The sequence below is a fragment of the Malurus melanocephalus genome, unplaced genomic scaffold (genome assembly GCF_030028575.1).
Source record: "Malurus melanocephalus ecotype Western Australia unplaced genomic scaffold, MMel_1.1 scaffold_827, whole genome shotgun sequence".
In the NCBI taxonomy this organism is placed as follows: domain Eukaryota; kingdom Metazoa; phylum Chordata; class Aves; order Passeriformes; family Maluridae; genus Malurus; species Malurus melanocephalus.
In genome coordinates this window covers 52347-78299 of record NW_026624059.1, presented here as the reverse complement: position 1 = coordinate 78299, position 25953 = coordinate 52347, and the positions used below count along the sequence as shown (strand labels likewise).

The following is a 25953-nucleotide window of genomic DNA, read 5'->3' as shown; positions in this document are numbered from 1 at the left end:
GACAAAAACATAAGGCCAATGTGTTGTCAGCCACTAATGCAAACAGTGCAGAGAGGACTTGAAGAAAACCTACTCACATTCCTGTGTGCCCTGCTTGAAGGTGTCATTGATTTGCTGGAACATGGACTGGCAGCTCTTCTCGAAGGCTGGCAGCACGACGCTCTGGAAGGCCTCCCTGTAGGCTGACTGGATGGGTCCCTGCAGGGTGTCAGCTGTGGCCCTCACAACACTGTCTGTAAGGTTCTTACAAGCACACACAGAAGATTCCAGAAAATTAACAACAGCCTGCTCCAAGACTAAGGATGTGAGTAAACAAGGTCCCTGCAATGCACCCACACCGGGCAAAGACAGCACAGTGTCCAAAGGGTGCTCCCTCAGCTCTTCCCACTGGCCAGGCTGTACCATGACTCCAGTGGGCAGAACATCTGCTTGCTGAGGGCAGCTCAAAAACAACACCACTTCTTTGTAGTTCTGCTGTAGAGCAAGGGAAGGTGGCACAGTCAGGCACAGCTCCTTTGCCCTTCTCCTCCTTCCTTCCCAAAAAAACATAATTCCCTGCCAAGGTAAGTTAGCAGTTTGTGCTCCCTATGCAACATAGACATGGAGAACAGAATGGAACGAGTCAAACTTTCACCTCTTGACTAATTGAGTTGGTCTTGAAAGTCACTGCTGTGGTGAGAATCTCCACTCCAGTAGAAAATTAACAACTTGGTAAACGAAAAAAGTGTTAATGAGGCAAAGTGGGCAGGGGAGCATACAAAGAGATTGTTCTCTAATGAGATCATGAAAGAGCTTTGCCTACTGGCAGCTCAACTGGCTTTACCTAGAGACAGAGGAGATGAGAAAAGGTGTAGAAAGTTGCTACACAACTCAGTGTCCCCAAAAAGCTACTCTGGTTCTCCTTACCTTTGATTTCATTAGTTTGGTGATATTCTCTTTCAGTGTCCCCTCAACAGCAGTGAGCTTGGCAGCAACAGTGTTACTGAGCTGGCTGACAGTAGGGTCCATGCTCTTGGAAATGCCTAAGCATAACAAAAACAGGACACAATTGCAGATTTAAGCCTAAAGTCACACTTCAAAACCAAGAAAGAAATTGGAATCAAATAATTCTTGGATACGACAGAGCAAGGGTCAATGATCACAAACTTTGCTTGGGGAGCTAAGGTTGGACATCGGGAGAAAGTTTTTGCTAGGAAAGTAGTACAGCTCTAGAAGTCACCAGAAGTTTGGAATGTCCAGCCTTGAAGGTTTTTAAGAATTGGTGAAACAAAGTCACAGCTGACCTGATCTAGAATAGCAGGCAGTCCTGCCTCAAGCAAGTACTGGCTGCAGGCTTTCCCACCAGCAGWTTCTGCAACATTTCCTTACGTGCATGGTGCCAGTGCCATCGAGAAAGGGAAAAGACAAGTTCAAGCTTGCTCCAGCCAAACTCTTCATTTCCAAACTCATCAACCTCTTTCACCTTCCTCCACTGAAMAGACTCTGGATGCTTTATAGATTATAATGAAAGGTCAGACCACACTCTGAAAGGCATTCCCTCTGGGAGCCTCATACTGCTTCTAAACCACAGCCCCTMTTCTCAGGTCACAGAGGGGTCCAAAGCAGCCTGTTGTGCATGATTGGTCTTCACACAACCAACTCCTGCTTCCTACAGGGCCAACACTTTCACAGTGTGCTTTCAATCCCTAAGGAGCTCTCTGTAAGAGTCCACCTCCCAGACTTAGGCAGCCACACTCACTCTGGGGCACTGTCTTCTTCATCTCCTCCCGAATGGTCCTCTCCAGACGGTTRCACACAGCTGTGGACAGGGACTGGGAGAGCTGCTGGGACAGGTGCTCCTGGAGCTGCCCATTGCGCTGCTGCCCTTCCGTCAGCACCCGGTCCAGTCTTCTCTCTAATGAGAATTCATGTTAAGGAGCACAAACAACASATTTCCTGTCTACCCACAGCACTCCTATCCACAAAAATGGACAGCAGCCTCCCCTCCAGAGGCTCAGTGAGAGCTGATGTGTTCCTGTAAATGAGGTGCTCTTAAACAAACCAAAAGGGTGAGAGAAGAGCTTTGGAGGAACAACAGGAAAGTCAAACAGCTAAAAGAAGTTGGATGGTACTGTTTCCTRCATACTGTGGTTAACTTGGCTGCCCCATAGGCAGCTCAGCCCCAGACACTCACACAGTCCTCTGCAGCAGAATGGGGGAGACAACAGGCAGGGTAAAAGTGAGAAAGCTCATAGGTTGAGGTAAAGACAATTAAAGAGGTAAAGCAGAAGCTGCACATGTCAGCCAAAGTAAGTAATTAATTTACTACTCATCGGTGAGCAGGTGTTCAGCCATTCCCAGGAAAGCAGCGCTCYCTCACACCTAACAGTGGCTGGGGAAGACAAACACCATCACTCCAAGTGCCTCCTCTTCCTCCTCCTCTCCCCCAGCCTTTAATACTGAGCACAGTGTCATGCAGTGTGGGGCATTCCTTTGGTCACTGGAGGTGAGCTGTCCTGGCTGTGTCTCCTCTCAACTTTTGCCCATCCCCAGCCTCTGGCTGGTGGAGCAGTGTGAGAAACAGTGAAGGCCTTGACAGGGGTTAGAAACAGCAAAAATGTCATTGTGTTATTGGCATTATTTTGGTCACAAATCCAAAATGCAAAACATATGAGCTGCTTTGATAAACATTAACTCTATCTGAGCCAAAACCAGGACACCTGAAACCATCAAGTCCAATATCCATAAAGAGTGAGTTGGTAAGAATGTTTCTACAGGATGGAATTAGTGGACATAAGTGATACAGYGCATGGGAGCAAACCCAAGCTTCAGGCTACCCATACCTCATGAAGCAAGCAACCTCAGGTGTCAGGTCTTCTCTGTAGTATTTCTGAGTTTCTTGCCCTTAGAAAGGGCCTGAGAAGAACTGAAATAGTTATACTGCAGCCAGGCAATAGTACTGCACCTACAGCCCCACGATCCTTGGACTTTCTGAGCCTTTCTCGTGCCTCTAGTCCACCTTGCAGCTTTTCACTCAACATTTGCAAACAAGGATACGCTCCTGCTCCTGCTGGGAGTCGATCACYCTCTCCATGTGGCCCATGAGGGAGCTCTGGATGGCATCGAGGTGATCCGTGAGTCTCTGCAGCAGCTCCATCTGGTTCTGCCGCAGCTCCGAGAGCTCCCGCTGTTGGCTCCTCAGGATGCACATCARCTCATCCTGGAACTCTGGTGTGACCTACATGTGSAGAGGACAAGCATTAATTTCTAACAGGATTGGAGGTCAGCTGAGCTTTCTGCTCAGCATTGAGTCAATCCCAGTGCCTGGAAGTGAAGCTTAACACACAATGCAGAAAAGAGGGCCAGCTCAACACCTGCTGCAAAGAACTTTTGTGCCAAGGAATAAACTGATAAAGCAAGGCTCCTGCATGGAATTAATAAATGGTTGCTTAGAACATCAATTGTTTAGATTCAAGCATCAAAGTAGACTTGATTCACTTTTGTCCAGGTACTGAGAGTGTTCATGCCTATGAATGTAAACAATTACTTCAAACACTCATCAAAGAGCTGTGCAATCAGTACAGTAAGGTTTCTTACAGCACTTTTTCAGCTCTTTTATTTATTTATGAATAACCAAACMACTGGAGAAGTATAAATCTATAGTTTGTTGTCTCTTCACCTGCCCAAAATAGTTAAAGGAGTATGAGGACCCACTCTTAGGGAASAGGAACAAGGAGACACACACATCAAGGGCAGTTACAGACCAGACCCCCTGCAACCCTTTCTTTGCTGGGAACAGCTTATCTTGCAGCAGGCACAGGCAAATATGAGAAGAAAATCATCAGTCTGGAGAGCTCCTTCTGTGCTGCATGTCAGCACAGAGCAATGCCAAGCCCAAGTGCAGCCCCATCTCAACCTGCTTGGGCATGGCCCATGGTACTTCGARGAACTGGGATGCACTTTCTCTCAGGTCTTTCCTAGTAAGATAARAAGCATCATGAAGAGCATCTGACTCACCTGGTTGTTAGATGATCTTGGTGACTGGTTCGCATCCCTGGAAATAAACAGAGAAAGAGTAGTAACCCAATTATGTCAATCAGTTCCTCTTATTATCCAAGTCTTCTGCCAAAACAGATCACAYGTTTCATGGTTGCTTTAGATTTTACACTCCAGCTCATACTTCCACTCTGCCCTGTGTAACATGGAGAATGATGGGAAGGTGATGAAATCCCAGGCCTTACAGCACTGTTACTCCATTGTTTGCACTATTCACAGACCCTGAAGTTCCTYACAGACTGGTCCCTTTCATGGAGGAGACCTGAACCAAGTGGTAATGAAGACTCTTACAAAGWACACTGTAGACTGATTTTTTAGTTTAGTCCAAATTTGAAGCCAGGGAAGACTTTGCAAACAGATTTTGAAGGTCACCTGATATTTTACTGAAGAAAGAACAAGTATTCATTTGTTAAAATTTAGAATGAATGAGCACAGATCATTTAATGTGATTTTATCTCTCAGTGTGAAGAAACTAGTGATGCACTCCAGCTCATACAGCAGAATAAACATTGAACTGATCCATTAATACTGCTTGTCTCCATCAAAGTCACAGATCTATGAAGAAAAGTAAACATTTTTARTTCCCAGACAGTACCCATTCAGCAACTTTCTGAGGCAGAAAAAGTGAAAGTAATTACAGAAGCCAAGAGCTTCAGGGTGTCACTGTGCAGGACCACAGCCAGAATTAAATGTCATAGCCCATCTTTGTTGTGATTTGCACAGCTAGAGATCCAAATCATGAAGCTATGGGAACACAAGTAGAGGAGAGAGCCCTGTGCAGAAGCTGTACTGCTCTCCTCACACTAAAGCAGACAGATTGGTCTAACATGCCATAGGAAGACCTTTCAGTCACTAATTTTCACTTACAGGATATTGATACAGGCACGCTTGGAAACACACAAAAGCAGCAAGCTGGTAACAGATGATTGATATTGCTGAACAAGGGCACTGTGCCACTGTTCAGCAGCCAATTAGAAACAGAGGCCATTGTAATACTCACAGCATGACAGTCCCAATGAAGGCTTTTCTGAAACCAGTGAAAGGACCCAGTGTCTCCCCACAAGATACAATTTGCCTCCCACAAATTCTTCTGAAGCCCAGGCTCTATTTTACAGTTTGAGTCCCAACTGGAGATAGTGCAGAACCTATTCCCATGCSCCTGAATGACAGTCAGTGTCTGAGTAACCAGCAACGCTTTCTGTGGGGTTCCTGCCCTTTGCAAACAGGGTGAGGGGTGGAAGCACTTGGCTGCTGCCCCAGACCCCAATGGCTRTAAGAAGTTGTGGCCCTGCCCAGCTGGTCCCACAGCCTCCTGTGTCCTGGCAAGCCCAGCRTACCCATCATCCTTCTTGCCCTTCCGCTTTAGCTTTGGGGAAGCCCGGGGGGAAGCCTTGACTTTCCAGTCCTTCACAGGCAGCCTCTGCGCAGATGCTTTGGCACCAAATCCACCTGACGTAGAAGCCAAGCTTGCAACTTCATCATCATGGTCACTGTGAAGGAACAGCAGGGGAGAGGACATCACTCAACATGGGACTGTGTCAGCCTTCACTGAGAAGGATTCACACAGCTCTTCATTCACACATGGCCAGAGTCACACAGCTAAGACACTATAAGGACAATATTTGGAAACTAATCCCTTAACAGGTTTTCACTGGTAATTAAACCAAGCTTGGTSCATGCTTTTAGAAGCAGCACAATCAAACCTTTCCCCACAGAGAATAAACTGGAGAGTGCCCAGAGGCCAATCTTGAAACGAGYTGAACTCATCAGAACATTAGGAAAGCTGGGCTGCAAACACACATTAAGTCATGAGACAAAGCAGAGACATTCACCCCACACATGAAGGCTGGTTGGGGACATGCAGMCTGAGCTGAGTCCAYGYAGGGTGAGAGAGGGGGCTGAGCACTCAGGTACCTTTGTTCTGCACTGGCATCCTGACTGTCATGCTGCAGCAGATGGTAGCTGTGTCGATGGTAGGAAGAGCTCTTGTGCTTTTCTTCAACCTCATCCCTTGGGCTAGAGAGGGGAAAAAAGAAGATACCATAATGAAAGTCTCCTTCAGCTTGATTATTCACCCTCTCCAGCTCTCATGAGAGATCCTGATAGAAAGTCTGGAACAAAAATCAACTGCACACTGATCCCACAGATCCAGGAAGTGGCAGGTGTTGTGTAGAGGCACTAAACTTTTGAACTTGTCCATGTGCTTCTCTGGGGCCTTAAGAAGGGAGAAGCACCTCAGCTATGCTTGAAGCACTAACCAAGAACTGTCTCCTAACTGACATTCATACAGAACACGGAAGCCACTGCTCAAACCTGGCAGCACAGCATACTTCCATGAATAGCATCTTCTTGGGTTTATTTTTCCTCATTTAATACTGACCACTGAAGCAAAAATCATTAGTGTTTTTTAGTTCCTTACAGTGTCTGAGGAAGTGTGTGAATGTGATGGGTCAGGTCTACCAGACAGAATTGTAACAGTGGATCTAGTCTGAGTGTCATRATTTTGAAAGCAAACTGCATGTGCTTCTAGTCTGTAAATTAGGTCTGCCTGAATGCAGCTTGCAGGAAGATCTTTAAACAGAAATGAGCATTTGTGAAACCTCTCACAGTCAGAGATAGCTGATCTGATATTCTGACATAAAAAGTCCTGAAGAATTCAGAGTGGGATTGAGGGGAGTTGTAAACTACTATAAAAGTATTTTCTAAAGTTCATACTATGAGTAAAAGCAAAAACATTGTGTTGAAACACAGTCTCAATGCACTCCTCAGAGCCATCAGTTGGGACTGYTTCCTGAAACAACATCCTCAATTGTGGAGGCACAAGTGAGGCCTTCTTTCACAATTCTGATGAGGAAACAGTCCAGGATTACCTGAGGGACAACACTGACCCTCTCAGCATTCTAGTCCTTCTRAAAAGGAAGCTATTTGCAGGTTCTCATGGTGCATGTAGCCCTGGCCTAAGCAGACTCTGGAGATGCCAGATGCATCTCACTGTTCTCATCCCACTACAGGACAGAGACACCAGTTCTGTGATGAATCCCAGCACTGCTCCAGCGTAACAGACTGCTCCTTCTAAGCAGGCTAAGTGATGTTGCACCCTTCTTCATTCCTGCTCCAATGCCATTGATTTTCTGACTGCTAAAGTACTTTTTTTATTTATAACACTAGTTGCATAGACCCAATTTAGAAGAGAGATACACAATTAACCTATAACAAAACCTGTCAGTTATGTGTTTTTTGATTCAACAAAAGCCTGCAGGAATGCATCACCTGGGACAGAACTTGGCTTGTACTGGTTTGATCTTCAGAGTACAAAATAAAATCGTATCTCAAGTCTCCAGGTGAACATGAAGGCCAATAAAGTAGACTTTTCACCTCCTTAACCAAAAAGGGAGGGTACCAGAGAGCAGAAATGGTTAGAGCTGGCCTMGGAAGTTCAGGACACAGCATATAGACCAAGCACACAGGAAGGCTGACTCATGAGATCTTTTAAGGGAAAGAGGGACGGAGAACTGCTCTGGATTAGTCACATCTAAGAGCTTTTCACCAAACTGCCAATTTGGCAAGTGCAAACAAATTGCCTTGCACCAGACAAACCCAAGTGACTACCTGTCTGCCATGCTGTTCCTGGTTTCCCGGGTTATGTCAGGAGCCGCTGGCCATGGCTGACTTACAACACTGTCAGAAGATGCATTTTCCTGAGTTAAAGCAGTCTCCAGTAATGATGGAGCATTCAGTCTGTCCACCTCCACTGGAGGCATGTCCAAAGAGTGGTGGCTGTGCTCGGAGTTGTGGCGGTTCCTGGGAGACAGCAAATGCAGRGCTGAGGCAGCAGAGGCCATACTGTCTGCGTGGTGACCGGGCTCCAGCACCTCCCCGGGCAGCCCGGMCGGCGCCGCCGCGAAGCTGCGCTGCAGGGTCTCGGAAGCAATCTCTGGGATATCCTGGGACATGGCTGTGGAAGCAGAGGAAATGACGTCTGGCGAGCGCTCACGGGTGGGGGAAGCCTGGGGCACCACCAAGGGCTCTACTTCCTGCAGTTCCAGTGCTAGAGAAGGGTTTCCTGGTGCGACCTGAAAACAAAAATAAAATAACAGCCTTCAGGATAATGTGGAGACACCCCAAGGACCCGGGGTACCTCACATCAGCTGCCTCTGGAAACAGCCTGCTGTATCCTGGCCTCATGTGAGCCCTGGCTCTCACTCCATCAGACAGATGGCCCAAGGACTTGTAACACTCCCAGCTGGGCTAACAACACACTTAAGCCATTGCTAGCTTGAACTCACTTTCAAAAGAAAATGTAACACTACCTCCCTGCTGTGCTCCAGATTCCCTCCTCTTTGAGGGAACACATTAGTTTTAACAATGAACATCTCCTGGACTGAAAACTTGTTTCAATTTCAAGCTTTGGYCATGATCCATTTTACACAACATCTGGAAATTAAGATTTAGGGATAGGAAACTGCTATTTCAGACTCATCAGGCCAACAAGCAGGAATAAACCTTTCCAGATAGGACTGTCTCCTAACACAAAGGCAGACCACGTCCAGCCACTGGGATAGTGACAGCACATGCTAGAGCTGTCTCTGATTTTCAGAGACATGCTGTTCTACACAAGGAAAAGTCCTATCAATGCCAGTAAGCAAACTGKGCTGCAGGTCTGTGCAAGCAGCTGTGTTTTCCAAAGGGCAGACACTGCCCCTGATAATATTCAARTAAGTGTAATTTCATGGAATCCTAGAATGGGYTGGGTTGGGAAGAACCATYTTGTTCCAACCYCATTGCCATGGGCAGGGACATCTTCCACYASACCAGGTTGCTCAAAACAACATCCAACCTGGCCTTGAACACTTCCAGGGATRGGGCATCCACAACTACTCTGGAAGTCTGTGTCAGTGCCAGTGTCACTCAGTGACAGTCTCACCACCCTCTGGAGAAAGAATTTCCTCCTAACATTTAACCTAAACCTCCCCTCTTCTAGTTTAAAACCTTTTTCCCTTGCCCTATCCCTTTCTGCCCATGTAAAAAGTCACTCTTATTTCTCTTAAGCACTGAAAGACCACTCTAACACCTCAGAGCCTGTTTTTCTCCAGGCTGMACAATTTCAGCTTGTACAAGCCCATAGTTTCCTTGGCCCATGAGAAGGAAGGGAGCAGCTTTTGAAGCCTTACTGGAACAGGTGCCTTTGGTGTTAGCTTGTCAGGGAGGCCTGGGATGAGAACAGAGTGACTCCTAGGACTGGTCTGGAGACTGCTGCTGCTGCTGCTCAGTGTGAGGCTGGTGTCCAGCTGCATCTTGGGGCTCACAGTCAAATCTTCTGATGCTCTGCAGAAACAGACACCACCAAATAAGCACCCCAAAGATAGGACTGATCTGCACATCTAACTCTCGAGGTGAGGAGGTGGGGTACAAAGGTCAGTGGAGGAGCCATTGCTCTTTCCACTATGATCAGCTTTCCCTGTCAATGARCACCTGCATCTCCTAGTCCCCATACAGTCCAGAGCGATACCAGATGGAAACAACAAAAAAGGGGCACTGCAACCACTTAGAACTCAAGGGGTCAGCGAGAGAAGGGATCAATTGTACCTGCAGTGCACACTGTGCAGAGTTCAGGGAGAAACAGGACACTATGAGATGATGTCTCTCCTTTTCCCTACCCCAGAGGTGAAGTTCTAGCCTGTTATGCAGCCCAACCCACTGTCACATTGTAGAATTTTCCTACCAGTCCCAATTCTGTCCCTGTCCTTGGTGGCTGCAGTGTTCTCTTACCTGTAAACAACGAGGGCCCTTTGGGAAAAGCATGTAGAGCAACAAAACTGCACTGCAATAACAGAATCCCTATGAGGCACACATGAAACACTCTTGTTGGCCCCTAGGTGACGTGGGCATGTTCCAAGCTGCATTAGGGATGCAAACAGCTGCCTATGCAGGGATGTTGGGACTCTGGCCAGTTTCTAACTCTGGTTCCAATCTCCTCTCCTACAAGACAYGCTACACCTCTGTGCTACCCCAAAAGGCCTATATCAGTTCAGCTGTAGATGTATTATTTAATTCATGTGCTATTTACCTGGGCAGAGAGGCATCTGTGACAGAAGTGCTGCTCATGGCTGTGACTGCAGTCAGGGAACTGACACTGCTGCCTGGRGAGACAGCAATCTGTAAGGAAACACACCGCAGTCAGGATGGGACACAGGGCAACAACACAGCTCAGCTTGGGAAAGAAAGACTCCCAGAGAGCCTTTGGTGAAGAGGAAATAGAAAAAGCCCAATGGGTTGAGTTGTACTGCTAGGGTGCTCAGGTGCTGGTTGAAGGCAAGTCCCAAAACATCCTCATCACATGAGCCATGGCTGCTTTTATTGAGGGACTGCTGTCCACAAACAAGGTGACCTCACCAGGGCAAAGGGAGAGGGCTTGAGCCAGAGAGTGGGRTACTCAAGTGGGGTCTCAGAAATCTGAACAGTCCCAATTATCTACCTGATCATTTCAAATCTGCATTCCCACAGGATCCAATCAGACAGGATGCACACAAGTGGCATATTTTCTTCCATTACAGTTATATCATAACCCCAAACAACATGTGTAAACCAGTAAGAACACTCTCCCAGCCTGGGTACAGTTATTTAGCAAACCTGTATTTCTACGAAGCATAGCTTCATCAGCGGTTTTCCAGCTAAACACAGCACTTAAAACACAAGCTTAGGCCAGCTTAGCATTTTAGATGTCTCTGCTGAGTGTTGTTACATGCAGAGTTTCCTGCATGCTCTGCATACAGGTAGCAGAGCCTATCATTATCGCTACAGCCTGGAAAGCATGCCCAAAAGTACCAAAATCCACCCCTGGCTCTTGCATCACCAGAACAGCGCTGATTACCTGCTGAAGAGAAGTACTTGGTGTCATGAATGCATCTGGAGTCATCAGCTTGGGTTTGGCATCATTGGAGAGGGACAGGAAGTCTGCTGGGACCGGCAGATCAGTAATACGCCGCAGGTCTGGTTGGGAGCCGTGCACAGATTCCTTTTCAGATGCCAGTCCTTCCGTGCTCAGATCAGCCATGTGGTCTGGAAAGGCTTCAAGSGAGACACAAATCAGTTTGGAACTTCCCTCCAAAACTAAAGCTCTAATTCCACAAAGTATGAACTTCTACACTGCATGCCTAACTTGATTCMAAAAAGAACAAGGAAAAGCCCTAAAATATCCCAGTCAAAGCTTAGGGCAAAGCAAATCCTGTGTTATGCTTTCTCTCTGTATGCCAGAGTAGATTTTATCAAGCTTTGATAATAAAATATCCAAGCTTCSTTTCTTCCCTAAACACAAGGCCAGATTAACAGTCACATCCCAGAATGGTGAATGAGCTGAACGAGCACCTCACAGACAGCCCAGTCCCCTCTACTCCCACAGCTCTACTGTCATTCTGATCTCTTCCACCTGACAAGAGAAAAACCTCAAGTTTCTTGCACAAGTGCCAAATCACTTAAAGAGGTGAAGTCAAGCATGCACAAAGCATTAGCACTCTTGGTCTAACACATCCCAAGCTCCATACTCACACCAGAGTCTAACCAACATCCTGCTTCAGTGCTACTCCATATTCAGAACCTTTTATGCAACACCASCACCAGTACAAAGAGACATGCAAAACCACCCTCCTGCTCTCCCCACCAACAACCTTCAAAGGYTCAGCAACACTGAAGACCAATTTAGCACACATGCTCACCAAATTCTTCATGGGAGCCATGGGAAGGCATGGAAGCACTTGTGTCAGGGCTATGAAGTGGTTGGAATCTAATCTGCACATCCTGTAGGGCCCTGGGAGAAACAAGCATCTCTGATCAGCTTAAGAACAAACAAGAGAAGTCCTAAGGCTCAGAAGATTTCACTGAACTAATTCCCTTGGAAAATGCTTCAGTGTTTTCTGCCTGTCACAGAAGCAGCAGAAACTCATCCTCACTCAGCCATGTCACCCAGTGTATTTGAGATGTTCCCCAGCACTTGTGTGTGAGCACAATTCTTAAATCACTCATGGACACAGAAATACAAGCTTGTCAAACCATTCAGGGCCACCTCCTGGTAAAACCATACACACCCAGCCACAAGTTTCTAAGAAGCAAGTAGCTTTTGTTATGAGCAAAAGATTTAAGTTAAATTTCCACAGGTTTGTGCCGGGTTAGGACAACCACAGACAGCTGCCCATACATACTCACTTGGTGTGCACACAGAAGAGTTTTATCAGYACGCCTGCTGCTGATTCAACAGCCCCAGAGCCCTGAGCACCTTCTGGAAGGGAGACAAACATCAAACATGAAGCTGGACAGAAACCACAAAGTTCTACAAAAATATCACAGCAGGATGAACTGGTACCAAAGAACCAGCATGGTACAGGYTCTCTTTATCAATGATCTGGATGAAAGGATCAAGAACACTCTCAGTAAGTTTGCAGACAACTCGAGAGMATCRTAGAATATCCTGAGTTGGAAAGGACCCGTGAGGATCAGAGTCCAGTTTCTGGCCCTGCACAGAGTACCCCATGAATCACTGCATTTGCCAGGAAGAATTGACCAAATGCTTCTTTAACTCAGACAGGCTTGGTGCTGTCACCACTACCCCAGGGAGCCTGTTCCTATGCCCAACCACCCTCTGRGTTAGAAACTTTCTCCTGATATACAGCCTAAACCTTCTCCAACTCAGCTTTGTGCCATTTTCTAGTGTTCCATCACTTATCATGAGATTGAAGAGATCAGTGCCTGCTCCTCATGAAGATGCTGGAACACTGCAGTGAGGTATTCCCTCAGTCTCCTCTTCTCCAGGCTGAACTGACCAAGTGACCTCAGCCAGTCCTCATAAGGCTTCCCCATCACTATTCTCATGGCCCTTTGGACACTCTCTAACAGCTTAGTGTCTTTTTTATATTGCAGTGCCCAAAACTGCACACAGGACTCAAGCTAAGAAATCCTGATTGCACAGCAGCCAGATTTCCTTTGTCACCTACCTACACTCAAGTTGTCATTCTCCTCTTCTGCTGGGAGCACCTCGGTGTGCCTCAGCCGGCAGCGGCTCACAGCCTGGATGCCAAAGCTYAGCACTGGGTGGGTAAGGAGGAACTCTGAGATGGAGCTGAAGTAAGCCTTGCCCTCCTCTTGGTTCTGCATCAGCTCCATCACATACAAGACCTGGARGAATCAGAAATGGTAAATCAGAGCTTGAAGCAGACCATGTGTATGTGTGGGAATTATAAAACCCAGCACCCTAAAAGGGTTTGGAACAAGAGGAATGATGTGAGGAATAAATGCTGGGACTTGAAATTTGAAATGGAACACTCAAGGGAACCACAAGCACCGAACTCTTAGGTGAGTCAATGTTGATCAAGAACTCAATCCTACTGTGCCACAGTACAGACACAAGTATCTCCAAAATGAGAGCTTTACAGAGCTTTATAAATGGTGTGAAATAATCCTTAAGGCTCCTCAGAATTATTCATCTGAATTGTGACCCTTTTTCATCTAACATTGAAATTACTGAGTCAACCTCTGCATTTTTATCTACTAACATGCAAATCCCAGACCTTGGCAGCAGAACCAGTCACACACAAGGCCAATTCTGCTTCTGTCACTATTTACCACAGCCAGCAATAAAATGAACTACCTACTTTTCTTTGCACATCACTCAGAATCAGATACTCAGCAGAGAGGTCCAGGCAGACTTTCAGGCTGGGAAGAATACTCATGGAGCTGAAGATGTCAGGTGAAAAGCTACATATACAAATAAGAGGGAGAGGGTGCAGAAAGCAAGGTAGATTAGCCCAACTACCATAACTGCTATGAAACTGCATTARTTACCAAAAAAMCCCACATTGTCTTAYGGAGTTTACAGCCCTATCACAGTGYAACCACCCACTAGAATACAAACACCTTTGCTGAAGTCAGTGCTGACATCAGCTAAGAAAGCAATTGGGACATCACACAATAGGATCAGGTTATGAATTCTGAACATTTAAATGAAAGATGACACTTTGATATTACTTAGAATGTTCCACATTCATAGGAGTACAAGAGTTAATGCTACAGATTTAAAACCAAAAATCCACCAAATCAAAATAACCCTTCCACAACTTTTGAACCTTCTGTAGCATGAGGTGGAAAAGCAGCTCTGCATCATATTCTTCTCATTTAAAGAGGGAAAATCAGAAGTGGCCTTAAGCCTTTGTGTGGTGAGAGAGGCCATAATCCACCATCCAAAAAATAAAATCAGAGAACCTAAGCTGAGTCAAGGGATGGSCTAAAGCACAATTTGAACTTTGGGACCTATGTGGCGCAATAAAGAAGCCTTGGATAGTTTCTTGAGCTCTATCAACATAGTAGCTTCTCATAATTTAAACAAAAAAAGCAGTATAAGAAAAGATCCTAGATTGATTATTGAGTATCTAAAATTTCTAGAGAAGAAAACACTCGAGGTCTGCAGTTTTGGAATGCCTCTCCTCATGCTACACGTGTCTCTGCTCTACAGAACAAGGCAAACACAACAGGACTTGGTAGCACGAAGGGTAAAAGGATCAACTTATTTGGCCTTGCCAAAGCTTGACCTGACAGTCTGYCACAGCTGTGAGCTTCCAATGACAGGTCAGAATGGCAAAGGAGGAGGCTCAAATTCAGGCTGGAGTAGAATCCAATGGATATCAGGGTTCAGCTCTGCAAAATCAATACTCCTAAATCCCACCCTTCAGGGGAGTCCCTCAGCACGTACCGGACAGTCTGCAGACAGGTCCAGGACACCGTGCACCACATCTTCAGTTCTCTGTTCTGATCGGCTCCTGTGATGAGAAACCTCCAGAAGGGAACCCTGCAGGCACAACAGATACAAGTTCTCTTAAAAAAGATCTCGTCCTTCCCAGAAAACCTCCTCACAAGCTACCCATAACTGATATTACCCAACTGTGTCTTAGAAGTGCCCAGAAAATTTCTGCTCTTAGGTAGATTAGAAACTAACACTGTAGCTCTCAAGAACCCTAAGGCCACAACTGATTGAAGAAACCAAAACAATAAAAATAAAAGCGATATTTTCATCAACTGCAGTAGAAATTAGAGGATTAAGAAGTCATTTAAGACTGACCATACCACAAATGTGAGAGGACTCATCAGTTTAGAATTTTCATTGTTTTCATGGAATTGGCACTATGATTAGGGTCACTATAGGTTGTGCTTCAGAGTCTTATTTATTTCTCCATCTCTAGAAAATTGACTATAGAGAGCCCAGGATTTGTTCCTGCTTTAAAGCTCAAATTTTTAAAGTATGATTCAGTTACAAGAAACTCTCAAGGCAAGGCAGAGTTGGAAAACACTGCCAAACTTAAATACTCCAAGCACAGGATTGGGGACTTACTCTGGGTCTTGTTTTTTATGGTTGTCACAAAAGAGCAGGCAGGACAGCGGTCTGCCATCATGGGGTTTCCACTCATGAAGACACCTGGGAACAAATCAGAGAAAACATCCAAGTGTGAAGGGAGTGGTAAATGAGAAGGATGCTGACACTGAACACACTCTCTGTGTCCAGAAGCCACAAAGCATTACTGACTTATAGCTCTTCACAAGTCTTATATAAAATAAGGAGATCACAGCCCATGTAGACAAATATTGTTACCAATAAATAAATAAATTTTAAAAATTCCATGTTGCCATTTGGTCTGGTGTCTTAACAAGGGTACAATGCAAAAAGAAGTCAAGATTGAGAATAACAGCTTAGAGCACCTTCCTCAATTTACATGGACAGTGCAAAAGAGTTTAACTACAGCCTGGGCAAAGCACAGAACTCCTGTTTCCAGACACAGCTTTTTGTTTTTCCATTAGCCTATGATATTCAGTGATGCCATTTTTCAGAAACAAATTACAAACATTTATGCTGTATCTTTACAATATCCTGAGAATGGCCATAGCAGATGATTCTGTATCAAGAAAATYCTCCCAGAGAAAATGCTGYTCTCTCTGTTCCAAGACCCTTCATKTTCTATTTCTYCAGTTACCTTGGCTCATCCTGTCCCTCAATATAGATCTGCCAGAATTTTACGAAACCATCATGGCTTGCTGTGGCCAACACAGTTCCATCTGGAGAAAGTGCTCCCTCACTCAGGCACTACACAGAGGGGGAAAAGARACACAGTAAAGTAATTTTACAATGTTTTTAATTTTACAAGAAGAAAAAGCTCTATCTTTATGCAAGAATTTGACTAACAATCTAATAGTAGAGAAGGCCAGTGATTTCCAACAGAAACAGGCAGCTTCTAACATGAAGCATTTTAACCCTTCCCAGAACAACTGACAGGCACCCTCTTCCTTGGTAATTATAAACAACCACCTTTTCCAGACTGCAAATTCAAGTACAATAGATTCTGCTGCCACTGTTCTTATTGTTATTCATGTAATGAATAGAGCTCATTTTGGCTTTTCACAATCGTAATTGTTTCACAACTGTTTTTTTAATAGCCAACTGTCCTAAGAATTGCAGCTCCCAAGACACTATAACCCAAAGAGAATAAACAGAACAGGTTTGTACCGTGCTGTGGCCTTTCACCACAATGAAACCTTCTTTGATATCAGGCACTTCCACTGGCCAGGAGCTGTTGTTGCTTCGGATGATGTCCAAATCCCACACCTCTGCCTGGAAAACAAACATGTAGGCTCACAGGTTTATTTTTACAATCACAGGTTTCATCYAGAGAATTTCTTAGATCCTTATCTTACATCCTGATGCACCAACCCAATAGCAAGTATGTGACATACATTCCCATTTCCATCCAATATGGGCTTTAGATGCTTTTCTGGCATGCAGTTGTGCATAACACAGGGATTTGCTCTTGGCATTTGTAGCTGCTGCTCACTAAGCCCTTCCCTTGGACACTGCCTCAGCCTGAACAGATGAGAGGTCTCTGTTTCAAGTGGTCACTGTTATTTGATGGTGAGCAGAAGTCATCCCTTTCCATCCTCCTGAGGCCAAGAATAATCAGTATGGTTTCTCCTTGGAAGAGAGGAATCCAACACTTCCTCACAGGAGGATCCCCAACATGGACTAGACAGGAGCCTTTACAACTCGATTGGAAACTCAGCTCTTTCCTCCACTTCTTTTCCTTCTAATGATAATTAGGGATGTTTCCAAAGAAGGGTTTCCTTACCCTGTCCTCATGTAACAACGCCAAGGTCTGACTTCCCTCCTCGCCGCTCTCCTCGTTATCATCYGGGATGAAAGGGCACCAGATGATTCTTCGGAAGGTGTTCAGTGGGGTATTGTCAGGTCGCTTGATGTTAACCAAGATCTCCTCTCTGATCACCAAGGTTAAGAAATTTAACAGTCTGGCTGTGTTACTAATGCCCAGCAATAACCTCTTCAGGCTTGATCTGCTGTTTCAATACTGTTACACTTSAAGATTTTTTTGGCCATTGATTCAAAAAGAAAGCAAGTAAAGGGATTCTGCTGAGAAAGCAGCCAAGCTAGCATTTCTGCACTGACAGAAGAGCTTCAGCTCACAAAAGTTCATAGATTCTCACAACTTTCTCCTGCAGGCTGCAAACAATGACACAATAAGCACAACTGGGGCGCACAGCCACATCTCAATATGCAATCCATGTGAGAGCTAATGATTAAATGATTTCTGTTAKCATTGCAACACTAGCACAGAAAGAGGAGAGCTACCACAYTGCCCTMAGCTGAGYRCTCMACTGCACCACTACAAATCAGGTCTTCAACAACTACCACCATCTTTGCTCCAGCCGCTTTTGAAATGATGGTACACAATTAAATAAGAAAGCTATGTTCTACGGTGAAATATCTCACATTTCCCAGAAGTACTGAGCAATCACTCCTAGCAATTAAAAGGAAAACATTTAGGGCAATGAACACTGAAATTAATTTTCAGGGCCACCAAAAGAAGGATGACAGGTTTGGAAGGAAAACAGTGARTRGGAGGGAAGTATTACAACCTCTYCCCAGAGAAGTAACTGARCAAAAGAGCTAGARCCAGACAAGACAAACCTCTGTCACRCAGTTGATGTGACACTGTCCATGCCCAAGGCCAGCTGGTACAGACTGACACTTCTCACTGACTACTTTACCTGGATCAGGAGCACTGAGATGCTGCTTCCACAATTTCAAACAATGCAATATCAAGTAATGATTGTGCTGAATGCAGGTAAAAACTGACTGACTGGATACTCTGGAAGGGGCAGAATTATTGACCTTYCCCCTGCAAGCTGCCATTCTGCAAAGGCTACAAAATAAATGGCAATGTTGAGGTTGCATTCACATCTAAGCATTACAGAGACTGACAGAGGTGTATTTGGACAAGATACTGGATTTTTTCTTTATCCATGGCCAGGCGCCAGACAAAAAGGTTGCCAGCCTCGTCCAGGCAGGCCAGCTGGTTGGAGTTGAGGTGAGCAAAGGCCAGGTCTGCCACGCCTCCAGTGAATCCCTTCAGCAAGGTCCGCTCGGCAGTGCTGACACTCAATACCCGCACCATAGCAGAGCCATTGCTGGCAGCTGTGGGACAGACAGAGGGAGAAGTCACCATTTATGTCTGTGGTTTCTCTATATAATTCTCATAAACTTCTCATCATTCCCAGGATTATTCTCATTAAWGATCCCTCTGTTAAATGCAAAGCCTAAACCTTCATCCCGAGCTCCTAGCACCTCCAAGGCTGACATTCAGTGATAGTGAATTAATTTTATTTGCAATTTAATTTTCAGTTACTGGAGAAAAGGTGTCACTGGGAGGCAGATAGCTCAGATAAACGTTCTGTAAGGGGACTGCAAAAGGCATGAACATTCACTTTGCAAAATGCACTGCTTTTTGGCTTGCATGACTGAAAAGATGCTTCAGAACATGTGCACACTAAGCAAAGTTTACAGCTTCCCCTTTTCAGACAGGGGAATCATCATCACTGCAAAGCAGGTAGTCTTACAGAGATCATGGTGCTTCCACTTCCTGCTGCCTACGTCAGCCCTAGGAAACCAATGTTACTGTCCCCAAGCTTACAAAGTATTTTTAAAAGGGTGAGACATCCTTAAGCGACTCTAAAATAACCTCAGCTAGGAAAAACCACAAAAATAGAGTAGTAGAATTCATAAAAGACCAGGCAAACCAGTGGTTGCTAGAACTAAGAAGGAAAGATCTGATAAGAGACACAAACACTCTGTGCTTCTATGAGAGCAGARACACTGCAGGTAAGTGCTCATTTCATAGACCTGTTAAGGTTGGAAAAGACCTTTAAGATCATCAAGTCCAACCAGCACCACCCTCATATTCACCACTAAACCATGTGCTCAAGTGCCACATACATTTCTCGAAYACTTCCAGGGATGGTGATTCTACCATTTCCCTGGGCAGYTCCAATGTCTAAGAATACTTTCCATTAAAAAAAATTTCCCTAATATCTAACCTAAACCTTTCCTGGCACAACTTGAGACCATTTCCTCTCATCCTGTCACTTTCTTTCCCATATGTTGTGAAACAATCTTTCCCAGTGTTGTTCTCTCTCTCTCCTGCACAAGACACTGCATCTGCGTCGCTCTTTGGATCCTCTAAATTTAGCCTTAAACTCAATTCTAAATTTATGCAAGCAAATCCATCACAAACACTTATCTGCTCAAATTACCATGGGGCTGTTTCTGTGCTAATCTACAGAGCAGCTCGTTTGCTACAGAAATATTTAATGAGAAGAGRAATCTGAACATCAGCTCTCCAGTAAAACCAGTGCAGTCCTTCAGCTTTTCCTGCCTCCCCACTGAGTCCTTCYCTTCTAACTCTCCCACATAACAAACTCTTCTCTCCACCTTTCTTATATTCTCTCTACAACTGCACTCTGATCTGGGTATTGCAAGGTTTGTTTCAATTAGTGCCAGCTATATTGTTCTGATGCAAACTTTGCCCCTCTTAACGATACACAGAGCAAAAGAATACAAATCACATCCAAGACAAGAAAGTATCTCACCTCTAATGGCATAAGCCAGGTAAGAGTTTGAAACAGCTATCAGATTGCCATAGTAATATTTCTGCTCCCAGTCATATCTAGCAACAGGCTGTATTTTCACCTGTTCAGGAGAAAGRAAACAAAACATGAGAAATGTCTGGAATTAACTTTTCCATGTTTGTGGTCTCTTAGTTCACTGCACACTAAGGAACAAAATGGAACAGAAAATGGAAAAACACAAAATGGAAAATCAAGGAACAAAGTGGAAAAGGGCTGAGCAGATCAAGACCAAAGGCCTCTCTCCTAATCACTGGCATTTGYTCTGAGCATGGCTTAGTTCTCTGCTCAGCACCAGCTCTAATTTCAGCATACTGGTTCTTGCAGCTCTGACCTGCTGGCCAGAGTCCTCAGCAGGACTGACACCAGCAAAGCAGCCAGGAAAACCCTTCCTTCAGGATCCAGGGAGGAAACAATCACCAGCAAAATCCWGTTTGTGCAGAAAGGACACTTTCCAAGGAACCTACAGCTTAGATCACAGACTTCTGATAATTAGAGTATAACTTGACCAGACTCTGGAATAACAGGAACAATCAGTTATAAGATACTGCTCCAACTTTTTTACCCCTTGTTAAACTCTTTGACAAACTTCTACCTAGTTACAAGCTCCTATGACACAAAAAAGAAGGTATTTATTTCTGTTTAAAAATATTCAAGCATGACCTGATGTGACTAAAAAAGAGAGGGACCAAGCTTTCTCTTGCTCCTTACCTTGTTACTCCCTCTGGCCTTACTGGTGATGCTGGAATCACTGCTGGCCACTATCTCCACGTCTTTTGCTGATATCACTAAGCAAGTTGAGCTGTCATCACCAGAAAGGCAGCTTTCAAAGAAAAAACAGAGGAGAAGAAAATCAGACAGGACTCACAGGAACAGCATACTTAACATTTTACATTAAATTCGTAATTTTAACAGCAGGATTGGTGCATCTAAGAGCTTGAGCTGAACAACTGAAAACAGAAACTCTTCTCAGCTGAGTCTCCCTTCCTATGTGCCATGGGTTTTAAAGAACCAAACACCTGCTTTGTACAGCTTAAAAACCTTCAGTTCATTTGACTTCAGCACAGACTGACATTTGATTCTAGTACCCAAAACTGGAAGGTGTAAAGAAACCAAAACCAACCAGCTGAACCTSATCAACAAAACAGTGCACACTGCTCGTGGTTCTCATCCTCTCTCAAAACCATGACCAGAGAACCCAAGAAAAAGCTACTTCCATGAGTTCTGCAATATCACAGGTGACCTGGGTCCCTCAAAGGGTCCTGTTGGACATCTACATGAGAATGCAAGTTTTAACCACAGACCTGCTGATTTATTTTTACCCTGACATGCAACTTTCACCATGAACAGTCCTGTTCCCCTTCTCTGAACAACTCTGATGGTATCTTCAGTTCCTGAGCTGCAAGGATGGCAGCCTCCATGCATCAGCCTCACAAAAGCTACAAAAGCTCTAATCAGGAGCACTAGCTCACAACTGCCATCTGAACTCAACATAAAACCCATTGTCAGACTCGCAGCATGTGTGTCCACACCACAGAACCAAATTTGAGCTGGTTTTTGTTCACTTTTAGAATTTCTTTAAGACTTACATGACTTGTTTCTCCTGCAGGGCTCCTAGAGAGATGCTGCGATGCACTGGCTTTGCCAGAGAGGGTCCATCTCCGCTCCCAAGGGGATCAGGCACCAGAAGCCCATTCAGGTCCCCGTTGTAAGAATTTGATGGTCTCTGGTTCTCATTCACCGAACCTGAGGAAAAGCACAACCAGCTGTGCCCAATGTGCACTTAAAAGAAACAGCACTATGTGAAATACACCACCTTCAGATGCTTTTCGTCAGCCTCTGTTGGTCTGTCAGGTAGAATATGCTGAACTGGTTGTGAAAAGTGCTCTATAAAAAAGGATGTGTAAGAGACCTCTCACGTGATAAGAAACTCACCTCCACACATCCAAGTGAAATAGTTCTTTTTCTTACACAAGCCATTCCAGCAGATGAGAGAAACACCAAAAAACACGTTTCAAGGAACTTACCAGGCTCAAGGAGCAAACACCCTTTGATCAGAAAGACCAAGCTGGTAATTCAGGTTTACTGAACCAAGTGCCAGACCAAAAGGCTCTTGACAGGTCACTTCTAACCCTCAGACCTGCAGAGAGACCTCTGAAGTCCAGCAATGAGAGATCAGCTGTAATATTTGCGGCTGGCTGGAAAGAACACATTTGTTACCTTCCAAAAGTGGCTTCTGATTGTGAGACCTAAGCTAGAAGCCCAGGTGGTTAAGTAACCTTGCTAGGAAAYTGTGCAGCTGTGCCTATGGGATTCCCATACTATTCCTTTGGTTTGACAATCACATAAAACTTTACAGCACTCAAATTTGATGTAAAGCAGCCATTTGTTCAGAGCCCCAGCTGTGCTTTGAAGAGTGTGTGTTCCCTGACTTTGCCCGTTTGGCCCAGCACAAGCTACTTGGTGGCCCCCATGTATTCTGAAGGCTTTAGGAGAGGACAAATGTACCAGGGGTGAAGGAGACAACTCTTCTTCACTAGCAAGGCAAGTATTTGATGATCCCCACTGGAGAGCAAGGCCCCTCYGTATGAACTCCCACACTGGCACACCCAAGGCAAAGCCGCCTGTCTCAGCGAATCCTCGCTCGGAATTTTCACTGGTTTTGAAACCAGAAATTTCGTATACTGTTGCCAGGTAACAACTGCTGCTGAGCTCTTGCAAAATGGCTGCTCCCAGGACCAGGAGCTCCCCCATCACTGGCACATGTAACAAACCTAAACATAACTGTGGGAAGGAGGAAGGTCCTTCCAAAGTAAGACAACCTTTCTGGTACTGAATAGGCTTCAACAGATCAGGGTGAGTGCTGCTGCATTAAAAAACAACTGCAACTATTCATTTGCCAAAAGAATATTTGAAACTTGCCTTTTTATGAAGAATCATTATGGATACAGAAAGCCTGTGCAGTGACAGGGTACCCTGATGCAGGAACTATGTGGGCACTCACCTTAGAGTACTTTCCAGTGCATGAAGAAAAAGCAGCAGCACTCACACAGCACAAGGAAATTCAGGCCAGGGAATGTSATCCTGTAACCACCTCACACTGGTGCCATGCTCGCTGTCACAACATTAAGATGTGTCCCTTATTCCTACAGCATATAGGGGGTGCTTGTCCAGYTGCAGCTACTTCCACTGACAGCACTTTACCCTTTGTGACCAAAAGCAGGAAAACATTCCCTACAGAAAAAGCATCCAGGCTCCCAGAGAAAGACGATGTGTGCTTTGCTCTATTTGCAGCCACAGTCATGTCTCATGTAAGTACTGCTGCTCTTTGACAGACAAAAGGATAGTGATATTCGCTCCATGGAAAAAAGGATGGAGGAAATACTCCCCTGATGAGCCCAACAACAGTACACCCAAGTTCAGGAAAGGGCATGGCTCATTCTCTGTTAGTGGAAGTCAGACAAGCAGAGGTGCTGCCTGCACACAATCCTGGAGGCATAAAAGAAGGGGAGAAKCTCTGCTCAGTAAGAACATGAACTAAACCAAAAGAATAAGCCTGACTGGTAGATCCAGGCCACAAAGTTTGGAAGGAAGAGTGTTTGTATTCATTACCTTTTCAAAGTGCAGGAGCAGTCAGAGCTGAGACACTGAACTCTTCTGCTCCCACCATCAGCTGCACCAGGAGATGCCAGCCTGTGCTGAACAGAACACTGCCCTGATAAACTCCAGGAGAACCCACACARCACCTGGTTATCAGCAGAGATCTCTGCATGGATTGAAGGATCCTGCCCACCACCAGCAGGGATGCTCCTCCACAGCACGGTGGCACTGACAGCCTGTTTCCATATCCCAGCAGGCATGTCCATGCTTTGGCAGCCGTTTCTGAAGCAATGGATGAAGCTTGCCAAAACTGGGAAAAACAGTGTCAAGAGAGGCAGACAGGGGTAGTGGATCACATTTTCACAATTACCAAACACAGCAGAGTTAAATAAAGTACTGTGACTTTTTTTAAGTTTACTGCTGTAAACTCTTTAGAGCAGAGAGTGTTTCTTGTCACCTGCCTGGACAGGACCCAGAGGAACACAGCTCTGTGCACCTGGTACCACAAAACTTGAAGAATCCCCTCTCCTCCCTTTCCTCTGGCATCCTAACAGGAGTACCAGAGACTTTCAGCTAACGTGTGTACTCTTCTTCTTCCCTTTATCATGTCATCTTTTCAAGGTTATTTGCWATTACCCATGCAGTGATTTCTGCTGAGAACCACCACAGGTTCCTTCCTGTCCAGTTCCTTCTTTTTCCCTCAAATGCCTTCTTGTGCACTGGAGTCAACAGAGCAGGTAAAAAGAGAATGAATCGGAAATAAGAATGAAAATAAATAAGCCATACTCTGTCAACAACTCCTTGGCTTCAAAAAGGAGGAGAAGCTGCTTCAGGGGAAAAGTCAAATCACCTTGAACAACAACTCCAACCATTTCTCAACCACAACATACACTTTCAGTTCAGCAATTGCTTGTGAAACAAGTGTTCCCCAACCCTGCATTGAGTTCTCCTTTCAGTCTTTCAGGTAAAGTGCTGCACTATGAAGTAAAAATGTATTTTTCATATAAGAACTGGAATTAGGGAATATGCAAGCACTCCAGAAACAATAGAAACTATTCCAATTAATGAGAAGTTTCTCTATGAGTAGTAAAGATGATTAAGCTGCCTTCCTGCAGGTTTGGTCCATCACCTCATGTGCCTCGACACCCCTTCCACAACAATCCCACAATGTCTCCTCCTTTTGGCTAAACAAAAGACAGCACACATGGTACTTGCCTTGGAGGTAGCACATTCCTGCTGAATCCCAGGACATTTAGAAGTTACATTATTCCTGTCCTGCCTTTCCCTCAAAGGAAGTACAAGAAGGGCATAATTCTTKCCTCTGCCCAGAGGCTAAGGTTTTTCTGCAAAGCATTCATATCTCAGCCTCCTTCASACCGTTACCAGGTTTGACTAAAACACTACGGTAAGGTTCAAAAAGAGGGATGAAAGAAAGCCTAAGCTGCAGGAGAGCSGAAACACTATCCAGATGACTCCTGAGCCTGCTGCTGATACTCTTACAGGCAGAAGGGAGCCCGCTGTAGAGAGGTATAATAGTTGAAAGCACAGGGAGAAGACTCACAACCGTTTTGGGAGAGATATTTGTGACCTCATTTCACATACAAATAAGGAGAGTGAAAAGTTTGTGTAAAGYGTGAACACGGCACTGAACTCTGCGCAGACTGACAGCCCCTTCCACTCAGCCCAGCRAGACGCCTGCGAAACACTCCCGAGTACTCCTAGTGAGGGAGAACACTTTGTCACGGAGGTCGGTGCTGTTCAGCTCCCAGCAGCAGCACCTCTCGGCTGAATGGAGCCCCGAGACCGCCGCAGCAGGGAGCTCTGGGGCCGACCTGCTCCAGCTCTGCCCAGCGCCAACAACCCCCTGCTTCAAGCGAGGGTCCCCAGGCCGGGGGGTTTCTCTTCTCTTCTCCTCTCCTCACCGGCCGGTCAGCACCGTGCCGCTGGCTCCGGGCTCTCCGGGGAGCGAGGCAGGACCGAGCGGAACCCCCCGGCCCTGGGCGGGTCGSAGGGCGCTGCCAGGCGCCCCAAGGAGAAGCGGGTCCGGCCCGGCCCCGAGCGCGRCCGCTGACAACCGGCGGGGCGGCAGCGCAACTGCTGAGGGGGTCCCGCGGCCCGGGCCGACACAAGGCCCCGCCCGGCCTGGCCCGCCGGCCTCTCGCGCCCCCGCGCTCCCCGCTCCTCACCTCCCGGCCGGTCCAGCTTGAGGATGTCCCGCAGGTGCTGGGTGGCGTCCTCGATGTCGATGCTGGAGCAGGAGGCCATGGGGCCCGGCGCGCCGCCCGCCCGCGCCTGCGCGACCGCCCGAGCGCC

At 45.8% G+C, this 25953-nt stretch overlaps 1 protein-coding gene across 1 annotated transcript in view; it reads right to left on the bottom strand.

Moving 5' to 3' along the window:
• The window catches only part of EDC4 (enhancer of mRNA decapping 4), a 31719-nt gene extending 5784 nt beyond the window's left edge, over nt 1–25935 (bottom strand). Inside the window, exons 1-25 of the mRNA XM_057385440.1 lie at nt 25827–25935; nt 21630–21786; nt 20752–20863; nt 20005–20104; nt 18364–18553; nt 17190–17337; nt 16574–16678; nt 16044–16153; nt 15407–15490; nt 14771–14866; nt 13677–13779; nt 13020–13200; nt 12235–12307; nt 11748–11839; nt 10907–11103; nt 10103–10191; nt 9207–9360; nt 7645–8108; nt 5950–6051; nt 5373–5525; nt 3997–4033; nt 3037–3217; nt 1739–1894; nt 907–1022; nt 78–243 (exon numbers count right to left, since the gene is read on the bottom strand). Coding sequence (XP_057241423.1) covers nt 78–243; nt 907–1022; nt 1739–1894; nt 3037–3217; nt 3997–4033; nt 5373–5525; nt 5950–6051; nt 7645–8108; nt 9207–9360; nt 10103–10191; nt 10907–11103; nt 11748–11839; nt 12235–12307; nt 13020–13200; nt 13677–13779; nt 14771–14866; nt 15407–15490; nt 16044–16153; nt 16574–16678; nt 17190–17337; nt 18364–18553; nt 20005–20104; nt 20752–20863; nt 21630–21786; nt 25827–25905 — 3445 coding nt within the window. The 5' untranslated portion in view covers nt 25906–25935. The remainder of the gene's footprint in view (nt 1–77; nt 244–906; nt 1023–1738; nt 1895–3036; nt 3218–3996; nt 4034–5372; nt 5526–5949; nt 6052–7644; nt 8109–9206; nt 9361–10102; nt 10192–10906; nt 11104–11747; nt 11840–12234; nt 12308–13019; nt 13201–13676; nt 13780–14770; nt 14867–15406; nt 15491–16043; nt 16154–16573; nt 16679–17189; nt 17338–18363; nt 18554–20004; nt 20105–20751; nt 20864–21629; nt 21787–25826) is intronic.
• Between the last annotated feature and the right edge of the window lie 18 nt (nt 25936–25953).